This window comes from Rhodnius prolixus, unplaced genomic scaffold (assembly GCF_049639745.1).
Source record: "Rhodnius prolixus isolate KJV_2025 unplaced genomic scaffold, Rpr scaffold_1, whole genome shotgun sequence".
Classification (NCBI taxonomy): domain Eukaryota; kingdom Metazoa; phylum Arthropoda; class Insecta; order Hemiptera; family Reduviidae; genus Rhodnius; species Rhodnius prolixus.
This window is the reverse complement of record NW_027411581.1, coordinates 24,823,265-24,835,242: the sequence shown is the minus strand read 5'-3', so window position 1 is coordinate 24,835,242 and position 11,978 is coordinate 24,823,265. Positions and strand designations below refer to the sequence as shown.

At 30.6% G+C, this 11,978-nt stretch overlaps 1 protein-coding gene across 6 annotated transcripts in view; it reads left to right on the top strand.

Moving 5' to 3' along the window:
* The first annotated feature begins 850 nt into the window (after positions 1 to 850).
* Positions 851 to 11,978, top strand: part of LOC141458042 (lactosylceramide 4-alpha-galactosyltransferase-like) — a 34,296-nt gene continuing 23,168 nt past the window's right edge. Inside the window, exons 1-8 of one of the 6 annotated variants that reach the window (XM_074135607.1) lie at positions 851 to 1,578; positions 2,211 to 2,445; positions 2,792 to 2,921; positions 5,570 to 5,653; positions 7,671 to 7,819; positions 7,907 to 7,996; positions 8,326 to 8,466; positions 8,577 to 8,683. In XM_074135607.1, the coding sequence (XP_073991708.1) occupies positions 1,385 to 1,578; positions 2,211 to 2,445; positions 2,792 to 2,921; positions 5,570 to 5,653; positions 7,671 to 7,819; positions 7,907 to 7,996; positions 8,326 to 8,466; positions 8,577 to 8,603 (1,050 nt within the window). In that variant the 5' untranslated portion in view covers positions 851 to 1,384 and the 3' untranslated portion in view covers positions 8,604 to 8,683. Of the gene's footprint in view, positions 1,579 to 2,210; positions 2,446 to 2,791; positions 2,922 to 5,569; positions 5,654 to 7,670; positions 7,820 to 7,906; positions 7,997 to 8,325; positions 8,467 to 8,554; positions 8,728 to 11,151; positions 11,472 to 11,567; positions 11,738 to 11,978 lie in introns of those variants that run through there. The other 5 variants (XM_074135554.1, XM_074135568.1, XM_074135578.1 and 2 more) reach the window with 5 other exon arrangements.

The window sequence follows — 11,978 nt, the reverse complement described above, 5'->3', positions numbered from 1 at the left end:
TATGCAAATATATATTTGTAACGCCAGCTAAGCAGTGGTTTAACCTACTTTTTTAGAAAATTTATATTAGATTTTTTGCCTCTTTCAATTTTTTCGAAGATTTTTTGCATATAGTTTGTGCTGCTGGTATGAGATATTTCGGACCTAGGCCATCTGGCTAGTAAAGCGTATGCTCGGAACATGCCGGTATGCCGGGCAGTTTTTCCAAATAACTTTGTTAATAATGCAGCACAATGCCTAGATTTTTTTATTTAGTAGCACTAACGGTTGACTTGAAAAAAGTTAAAAGAGTCAAAACAAAAAATTTGTTACTCTTAACTTGATTGATGTCAAGTGAGGGAGCCCACCTCTGAATTTCTTGGAGATTTCTTGCTGCTGCGGTTTGGCCGTCCGTCTACAGATTTTACCGCAGAATTGACGTGAGTTATTAAAGAAAAACATAATTTACTTCTTGATTTTCATGCCATTAGGTAATCTGTTAAATTTCAACGTTTTTGTTTTTGTTTGCTTCAACATTAGGTTTCTAAGATCTTTATTGTATTCAGCATTATGCACAAACGGAGGTCTGAAAATATACTCTTTTTTATGCACAGGTTAGGCTGCTGGGAAATACATTCTTGGAGTGGGAGATTTTTTTTCCTGAATAACCTTCTTAATATTGCATCATTAAAATATTATTAATATTTCTTAATATTGAGGGTAATGAACGTTTTCGCCTCATAAGAATCCACCAACCGTTGCAACAATTTTTGCGTCCACGCTTGGTTGTATGTTCGACCGCGGGAATTTAGCTAAGTTATAAATGGCTCTGGTAGGGGCAGAATAAACCTTCCTTTGCCTGGCAGATAGCTGTCACTTCTATCGTGAATGCCCAGGTACCATGACAATCGAACTGATTTTTATCACAGATTAGAATTATGACTTTGAAATTGATTATTCTGTACTTATAGTGCTAGAAGCACAAATTTATTGCTCAATCTGAATGACATTGTGAGTTTTCCTAAGCTTGCCAAGATATACAAGGTGGGCTGTGCACCCCCCAGCACACCACTTTTTGTTGTCCGGAATACCTTACAGAGTCATAAACTTCATTCATAATTTTGATGTTTATATTGTGCCTAAATAAATTGGTAAAAATGTTTTAGAAACAATTTACAAATCATGGACTTAATTTACAGACAGTAAAAAAACAGCTGGTGAGTGGTGACACTAGGTAGGGGAGGTTTTAGATTAGAGGTTATATTTAAACAAGCAGTTTCCCTGGGCATTTATGGTCGAAGAGAACAAATTGCTTTATTTGAATTCTTGCAGTTAAACTGTTGAACTTTGATTAAATCAAAACAAATATTTTAATGCTTAATCGCTGTATGAATTAATAACAAATATGCCTGGTGACAGTGAACAGCCTATCACTATAAAGACTGAAATACCTGTGTTTAAACGATTGCCTTCCTTTAGAACCCCAAGAGATTTAAAGTTATCTGAGTTTCGTGATATTCGCCCTGCTCTTCTTAATGAAAATAGAAACAAACGAGTATTTGTTCCCAATCTGAATGTTCAACGCAAAAAACAAACTGAGTAAGTACAATTTGTATAATCCGAATTAGTAAAATAGTGTTTTTTTTTTATTAAATTCTGTCATTTTAATTCTTTTCAAAAATAACGTCAAGAAGGTATGTATTAAGAAGTGTTATATTTAAGACATTTTTCAAACATTCACATGTCGAAGATTCTAAAGTGAAATTTAATTCTGATTTAAAACTACATAGGTGACAATGAAATGAATTGATGATTATCTGACTGATTTGTGAGCTTTTCTTTTCAATTATGTTTTGTCACCTAATTAAAAAATCATATAGAAATTAAAAAATATACTAGAGTAACCAACATTTCTTTCTCAAGTCTTACTTGCCCATAAAAACATCCCGAAAAGGATTTACGGAACGCAGAACTGTAGGACAGTTGTAAAAGGAATGATCGTCAAAAAATGAATATGCACGCGATACATAAAAAAAAAATGTACAATGAAATAATATGTACAAAGGAATAGTGTGGGAGGAATTTATTTTTATTTTCGAAGGGTAATATCCAATTACAATTATAAACTATTCGAATAATTAAAATTAAAAATTACAGTTTATAAGATATATAAATAAAAAAATTAAATTATTAATGTTTTGAGTTGTATTAATTGAAAACATTTTTTTAAGTGGTAAAGATGGGACCTTCTCAAACAATGACAATCCCAAGCAAAATCAAAAAGAACATGGCAGAAAAGAAGATCGCGGACGTGGACGTGGACGGGGCAACAAGAGACAAGTTAATTTTATTCAAGGAACTGGAGTATTTTCTGAAGGGCTTGCTCCTACTTTAAAACATTGGCACAACAGACATTCCAGTGGAGAAGCTTCCACTTCGATACCTAAACCCAAACTTAATCTGAAGGTAGTTAAATTGATAAATTGAAAAAAGTCTGTAATTCAATTTATACTCTAATCTCTATTATATTAATTCGCAAAGTAAAATTAATTCTATATAGAAGTTATTATTATTGAGGACATAATTGGATCAGCAGTGCTGGACAAATAGTTAATTTATTCGTCATAGCATGCTTCTTTTCGTCCAACCATAAAGAAAAACTGTGTGAAGAGAAATTCTGTTTAGAAACAAATGATACTATTTATGAAAATGCGAAACCGGTTGGAATGAAAGCAAACAAGATTGCTAAGGCGAATGAAGTAGTTAATTATTACCAAAACATTGCCTTGATTGATTGTTTAATGTGTTTAAGGACAATGCTAAAATCAATAAAGAAAAAGAAGAAGAAGTAATGAAAGAATTATTAAGAGATGATCTAATTGAAGATCCTGACATTCAGCCTGATTTGCATCATTGTCCTGTAAGACTGCCTTTGCAAGATTGTAAGTACTAAATTTTTTAAACTATAATTATATTATTCTAAAATGCAAATTTTCTATAATAAAAAATTCTTCTTTTTTATTCATTTATTTGCTATTTAAAATCTATAGAAAAATGTAATTGATCATTAGTAGAATTTTTTCAAAAGCTAAAAAATAATCAGACCACAATTTCGATATTTTCACTATCCGAAATCATGACTCAGGTTTTTGCAGCCAAAAGCAGAAATTGGTATTATAAATCCTATCTATTCACATTGGTATATATTAAACTGCTTTTTGTTATGTTTTGAATCTTATGTTTATAAATTGCTCTTACTACTACAATATAATTATAATAAATTTGACTTGTGTAAGAAGTCTTCTTGACTGGTTTAACTTGAAGAGAGATTCTCACTGGCAAACTAGAGTTTGTCATGTTATTGTCGGAAATGATCACAAGGCCAACAGCGTTTCAAAAGGCGTGATGGCCGATTTGGAATCGTTTGGGAGGAAAAATTTTGAACAAGGGTGTTCAGAAAGGAAAAGAATCAACGAATTTTCTATACTTAGATTTGATTCTTTATTTACATATGAGATCTTGAAGTGTTATGGTGGGTAGTAGAAGAGATCTGGACTCGTTTTGGAGGAAAGATTTTGAACAACGGGATTTGTTCAGAAAGGAAAAGAATCGAAAGAATTTTTGAAATTCAGATTTTGATTCTTTAGTTTCATGTGAGATCTTGATGTCGTTATGGTGGGTAGTATTAAAGATAAAATAAAGAAGTATTCTTGACTGAAAGGACTGAATTTTTCGTGAATTTCAAAGTTTAGTTAAACTTCTAGATAAGGTAAATAAAACCATAAAATTAAACAATTATTAACTCAATAATGTAAAGAATATGGTGTTCAGTAGTGGTCTGATCTTCAAACAGTAAATCATCAATTTTCTTGGCAAACCTGACAATTCGCTTCTGAAAATTGATAAAAAAAAAAGGAATGCTAAGACTAAAGAATAGTTAATTATGAGTATTAAAATACTTGAATAATCACAGTTATACCTTTGTCACTGACTGCAGAGGATAGGCACGACGCTATAGGCGCCATCCAATTTCATTGCTAGTTGCGAACTGCTAAAAATAAGTAAATTTGCTGCTACCTCCTAGATGTGCACCAGACGATGGCTCCAGGCGGGCTCTCGCCCAGACCCTTCTGAGCACTCTTTAAAACATACTAATGGTGATACTTAATAAACTAAATAATTAAAAACACTGCGGTCTTTATCAATCACCTTTGTTATTGATGGCAGAAGTATATGTATGACGCTACGCGCCATCTGGCTAGTTGCTAAAAACCTGTTAAAAAATTAAATGTTTTGAACCAATACATATTTCCAATAGTTACATAGCCTCTTCAATCAGCGCCCCTGACAAAGTTTAGTCTGGTTTTGCTGGAGAGAATTTATATTATAGTTTAGGGAGTACGCTTAGTTTCTCTGTAAATTCTGCCTTTACTCTGGACTCCACTATTCACTTTGAAAAGAATCCTCATACAGGTAGGCGAGATCGTCGAAGAAAAAAAAGTACGAGAAATGCTTCTCTTTCTGTGAAAAAAATTAAGGAATAAATAAAGATTATAGCGATAGGATCCAAGATCTGTGGTTAGGCTCGAGAAACGCCTTTTGTTAAGCCCCTACAACTTCCAAATCCTCTGTTGTTGAAACAAATTTTAGTGGAAATTGTGGGTACTATAGCCCATCATATTTAAGGGCAATGTTAGTTAATCTTCTTTTATTTATTTTGTTGATGACCATCCTTTATTTTATGCATTTATTTTAGTTTTATTGGCCTCAGTCTGTAATTATCACTCTAACTGATCAGTACGGCCTCTTTTGTAGCATCTCGGAGTAGTTCAATAGTTTCACTCACACAACTCTAAGGATAGTAAATAAAGTGTTTCTCTCAATTTCAAAATGATAAAAAGTCCAAAACGTCATTTTTCATTATTTTCAAAATCTATGGTTTAAATTCATTCATCTTTTGAAATCTCAAGAATAACTTTCTCTTATCCAAAAAGGGATTGCTGAGATTAATCAAATTTATTATAATTATATTGTAGTATGGGTAATTTATGAAAATATAAACATAAAATTCAAAACATAACAAAAAGCAGTTTATTACATACCTATGTGAACAGAAAGGATTTATAATAATACAAATTTCTGCCTTTGCCTGCAAAAATCTGAGTCATGATTTCGGATAGTGAAAATATCGCTTGAAACTATCGTAATTGTGGTCTGATTATTTTTATGCTTTTGAAAAAATTCTCTTATGTCCAATAACAATTCAGTTTTTTTTTTTTTTATTTCCTCGTCTGTTTTCCCTAATTTTCTTAATTTTTGTCTGTTGCTTTATCTGCTCTTAAATATTATCCTTTTTTTAATTTCCAATTGGGGGGGGGGTTAGTTTGAAGTTTGCAATCCCGCTAATTTTATTTATTCAAAAGAGCGGGATCTGTCTCTTATGCCATATTAATTCAACACAATTTTTCTTATTGACCCCCTTCTATTTAACTTCATTTATTAAATGCTACTACTTGATTAAATAAAATAACTCATTTAAAATCTGATTTAACAAGATTAACAAAACGAATCAATGAATTATTTTTTGCAGGCAAAGACTTTATAACTAAGTTTGAAGTTGAAGAGATGCAACCGAAAGAGGACAACTTCCAGAAAAATCTAATCGGAATAAAAGGTAAACGTAATTCATATATATTTTGTTAAGATTTTTTTTTTTCTCCATTAGTATATTTTCAGATAAAATAACTATTAAATTTATTCAAAATCATTAGTATTATGTTTAAAATTATTGATAACAAAAACTTACAGTTTAAAATGTTAAGTATAAGGGTTGATTAAACGCCAAAAGGTACACAAATCAGCGAGTACCCATCATTCCATTAATACTTCATTGATATTATTTAAGTAATTTTTCTGCATTAATTTTAATTAATATTTTTTTGAATTTATTAGATGTCACAGACCCTTAAGCTGGCCATTTAAATCTACAAAATACGAGTATTTGTTCAAGTAGCACACCATTTAACTTAGATTGACTGCAATATCTATTTATCTATAATAATCAAACTATTAATCAATCACAGGTTAAAAAGAAAAACTTTATGAAAAAAAAGTATGAGGCTAAAAAATTCAAAAAGTTTTTTTAAAACATGCTTACACCAACATTCATCAATGATTTTGTTTATTTTATTTATTTATTTTTATTAAAACTGTAAGTTTTTGTTAAGGAGATTATTGATAAGGACTTAGTTACGAATGATTTCTATTTATAAAAAGTAGTTATGTTTTAAACGAGAATGCACGTAAACCACTTAAGTCTTCATACTTTCTTGAGACTTTCTCATTCTGCTAATATGAGAAACTATGGCTATTGTCAAATTTTCGGAATTATATTGGAAATTGAAGTTTTTAATTGTCCTGAATGCGAAAGTAAATATGTAAATGATTAGTGTATGAGCAGAATAATTTGCAGGAAACAAAGCTTTTTATGTGTGCCTTTTTGATATAATCTGCATCTCTAATAGCAAAACTAACCCTTTGATCTACATCTCCAATCTTAAATTGCAGCTTATTTTAACTGCTTTTCCAATTTTAGCACTATTTCTCGAAAATAAATTCAATGAATTTCTTTAAACTTGAAGAGCACTTATGAAACCTAGCACCTTTACTTTTAAGTGTATTGCAAGAAATTATTATTGTTTACGTGACAGGGAAGTTTAATACTTTTAAGCATCTCCTATAAGGCTCTATGTCAGTGTAGTTTTTTACGCATAATTTAGCTATAATATTAGTGTACTTGAAGAAGATTGATAGAGTTAAGTAAAAAATAAAAAATGCATGAACAGAAGGTCTGAAGGCCAAGCCTAGTGTGTTTTTTAGACTGATGTGGATAATGAATTGATATATCTATAAAGGATTCTTAAATAAACTTAGAAAAAGCGTCATTCCATGTCAAATCAACACAAAAAAAGACCATTTTTAACCTCACCATGTCGGATTTTCTTGAAATTTGGCACATGTGTACTATTGGTATAGACTTGGAAAAATATGAAATTTTACTGTGATATGTCAACTGGTTTATGAGTTACAGGGCTGTAAAGTTGCCATAAATGGTCTGAAAAAACAGGGAACAGGAAAGGGCATTAAATATACTAAAAAATGACTCCAATTCCAAGTCTGTAGCTCAATAAAGAAAGCTTCTACAGTAATCCAAACGAACGGTGTTCCCTGCTTTTCAGCCCATTTATGGCAACTTTACAGCCCTGTAACTCATAAACCAGTTGACATATACAGTAAAATTTCATATTTTTCCAAGTCTATACCAATAGTACACATGTGCCAAATTTCAAGAAAATCCGAGATGGTGAGGTTCAGACCCTGTGTTGAATTGATATGGAATGACCCAAAATAATAAATTCATCGTAATTGAAATCGGAATACATTTTGCTTGCAACTAAAAACTATTGTAATAAAACTTTAAATTGGTTACAGTTAAAACCCATATTTTAAGGAATCAGTTTTTTTAATACAATCTTTATTTGAAAGTTTTTTTTTCATTTGCCTGATTTGTATGGCAAGTCATAAATTTATCTAATCTATTAAAATTAAAGGAAATTGAAGTTAATTAAAATTCAATGAAAAAGTTACCAAATTTATAATTGTTTCACTCCAGATTTTTGTTTGTGCGCTAGTAAAAAGGGAACCTGAGACATTTGAGATGGCGGACACTAATGGTTTGGCAGAGGATGTAACGAAGCCTCTAAGCCTTACTACCATGAGACCATTTACCATCCCTCAGTTGTTGTCAAAGTCATCAGAAAAGAGCTTTTTGTTTTTTCAGGTAACTTACTTTAAATCTATTAAATTTGACCTAATTAGCTCTTTGATGAATATTAAAGAATAAAATACAATTAATTACTTGATGCAGATCCCGAGCTGTCTTCCTAACATGAAAGTTAATATGGAATCGGTTGCACAAAACCCCTGCAAGAAAGATGACCAGAAAAATGAAGAAGAGGTAGGTAAATGAAAAATTGTTTACATAATACAAAAAATTGCAGAGGACTACCTCGGAATGAGCGTAAATGAATGTCTCATTTTACTCTTGTAGAATCACAAATTTACTTAATGAAACATTCTTCAGAAAAATTCTAATAGGATGGTTTAAGCAAAAATGTGGAGTCTTTATAACTCATTCTGTTAATTATTAAATCTCATTTTAACTCTTTTAGGTTAATTTAAGCGGACATTGATTTATTTGTTTTTTAATTCACACAATAATAATTTTTTCTTTCACTTTATCTTCAGTCTCTTTAACCAGTTTTAATCAAATATTTTGTTTTGCAGAATTCTAAAAACTGTGTGCTTAGAAATCTACCTCCTGGTCGAATTGGTAAACTCCAAATTTTAAAATCTGGGAAAGCAAGGCTTATTTTAGGCGATGTCAAACTTTGGGTTGAGCCTGGTACACAAACTGCTTTTAAACAGGTTTCTTTTTTTTTTCTTCTTTTTTTTTTGTTTTCCTTGTTTTAGTAATTTAATTTAAAATAAATAATTTCAAAATCATTTTTTATAGGATTTAATTTCTGTAAATTTAGACCCAAATCAGAAAACTGGCAATATGATCAATATGGGAGATCTTACTACAAGAATGGTTATAACGCCAGATTGGGAATCTTTACTTTTAAAACCTAGCGCTGGATGAGAGATGGAGATGGACGCTAACTTCAAAAACTGTTTTCATGAGCTGTAAATATTATTTGTAAATACATTATTGATTTTAATTGTCTTTATTTATTTTATGTTTCTATTATTTGTATCTAATTGTGAAGAAAGATATTGCAGGTATTTATTTTTATTCAAATAAATAAATATATGCTAGAAGGTACTTAACTATACATTACGTTTTAAAATAATTATACTTTTAACCTAAATCAAGCGTGATAAATCATTCCGAATTCAACTTAAGGTAAATTTCCACTTCGATAAAGGCTATGGAAACATGAATAGATCATTAGTAAGGGTGTTATTGGCAAATAAACAAAACTTCTAGTTTCCGATCTTGTAAGACCATCAAAATAAAAACTAATTTAAAAATCTGCTTTTTGAAATTTTGGATTAAACTATTATTTTATGTTGCTTGGTGAAAATTATTTACTTTACTGTTTTGTGATAAGCCAAAACTTATTATAATTTAGTAAATAACATAGAATATCTGCATCTTGTTGCGTAGATCAAATTGTGCAGCCCGTCAACTGTGAACCGTATTTGCAAGTTATAAGGGCTGCTTGCATGGGCATCTTTGGGAAGCAATTGCTCCCTAGAGCTCTAGACGAATTAGTAAGAATAAAAATTAATGAAAGAAATATGACATTAAATCTCATTTCTTGTTATTGAAGAGTGTTGGAATTAAGTGATAATACGTGTGACTTCAAGTGATAATATTTTCTTTGAATAATTTTGTGAATAGAATCTATGGCAGTAAAAGTAAATTTTTTGGCAAGAAATTTTCGTAGTTTGTAAACATTAATCTGTTTGTTACCAATTGATGTTAAAAATATAGGGAAATCAGGCCTCATCCCTCCAAAAACTACTCTGAGACGAATTGCCTTAGAAAATTGTTTATAGATAATATACTAAAAGATGAAATGTAAACGCGATGAAACGGAAATTCAATGAAAAGATTTGCGACAAGCTCTCAAAAGAGCGAAAAATTACTTAATAAAATGGTACTTCGTTTTAAGGGATTTTCTTCGAATCCTGAATTTTATCAATTCTTTAAATCCTTATAAATGTTAATACCGAAATATCTACTGAAACTACTTTAAAGGGAACCATTTCATAGAAGTGTCCTAGTCTAAATTTTCATGAGAAAATGTTTTAAATAAAAGTTAATAATAGAGAATAATAATAGTAATGTTTTATTTAAAAAAAAAAAAAAATACAGGAGAAAATAAATAAATAATATCACTTAGACATGGATTCAAGGTCCGTCTGCCAAATTGACTTTAAAGTAAACAAAAGAGATGCTCTGCAATATATTTATATAAACCTAACTGCAACCTGAAAATAAGTAAAAAAGTGAATTTATTGTACATTCACAAATGTATGAGATAAGATTTTAATTTTAAATTTTGGAATGATCATAAAAAGTAAGTAAATAAATCAATAATAACAAACGGAATATATGAACAAAAAAAGATCTATATTTCAATGCGGCTGCAGTATATAAAGATTTCCCCATCCATATAGGCCATTTAAATATTTAATTACTTCTTCCGGCTAGAGAAACCTTTTACCTAGCCATCTGGTTCTACATTCTTGTATTATTGGACACAAACCAACAAAATGAACTACATTTTCTATATCATTGGTATTACATAATGAGCATATACGATATGTTGATTCTCATCCCTACTTAGAGAATATAAAAAGTCTCAGCTAGTCAAGGAAAAATGTCCTCGTAGCACCTTCTATATAAACAATGAGGACAGTCCATTTATAGCAACATAACGTTACACCACATCACTTCTTTCTATCATCTTAAAAAATCGAAATCTAGCTAGAAATGTCGCGTGCCTCTATTATGGGAATCTAAGGCTGCTGCCAATCATATCATCTTAGTTTTTCTGAAGAATAGAGCAGTGTCGGCGTATTAAATGACACGGGGGTCATAGGTTCGCCACCACGGGTGTAAAGGCAGCCTGTAGATGTAGGCAGCTCTTACAAATGCATTATTTTTTTTTCATCAAACTCAAACACTAATCTCAACCAGATAATAATTGATGTATTCGAAAAATTTTAGACTTCATATGACAAATAATTTTACATATTTATTTTTTTCTTTTTTTGCTCTGCTCTTTTCTACTGGATAAGTCTTACACGTACATAGTGTTTATTTATGTGTGTGTGTATTTTTGTCCTCCCCGCCCATATATACATTCTAATTTGCTCAGATGAAAATCCAGGATTGTGAGAGGGAGAAAAAAATATAACCGAAAAAATATTAATCTTATATTACAACGCTAGGCCTCCATTTCTTTATAACATTATCAGCATTTATTTATAGCATTTTGCAGTAGTACATTCGATACTAAATTTTACAGCCTTTGTTCAATGAATGCTATTAAACACAATAATAGCGTAAGAAAACAAGAGGAATGCGCTTGATAGGCGGCCCAAGCAAATTGAACTTTGTGATTTGTTGAAAACCTTCTGTTTTTGTTTTCGGGTATCTGTGTCGTATTGTTCAGAATTCTAAATGTACTTTATCTTCTGTTGTGATTATGTACCGTATTAATATTTTAATTTATTTCCTCAGTATTATCGGGCATCAATATCTTATATATTTCTAAAAACATACACATGTTGACAGTACAGATTGTTTTTGTAATTTATACTACAACAAATTTTATTGAAAATGAAGACTAATTTTATATTCATCAGTTAAATAATTAGTTTCTTCAGAAATGATGGAAATCAGGTAATTAAATGTTCGTACATATAAATGGTTTATCGGCAATGATTTGAAGTTGTCTGGTTTTAGAAATTCTGTGAGGTCTGGATGTTTATGTTAATTGTTTTATTAGGTCAAACGAATATTTGGAGAAAGAGTGATAAAGTTTTCATTTTCTTTAAAAAACATAACAAAACAAAAAATTAGGATATTTGAGCTCAAGTTCTATCAAATTTTAATTTTCAAGAAGGGCCCAAGGTTGCTAAAATGTTATAAACAATGAGATTTAATTTCATTTTTTAAGTGAGTATAAACTAAATTCTTTTAATTTTCTTGACTATTTTTTTTTTTTTTTTTTTTTTTTTTAATTTAAGGCGCCCGGAGCTTTTTTCAGTGCACTGCCGGCCTCTGGACAGTGTTCTCTCGTTACAGACAACACTGCCCATCACCGGGCAGTGAGCTGTAAGAAGCTCCTAGGAAGAGAAAATCTAAGGGTCAGCAGCTGGATTCGAACCCGGGACCTCCGCGTGTGAGTCCAGTATGC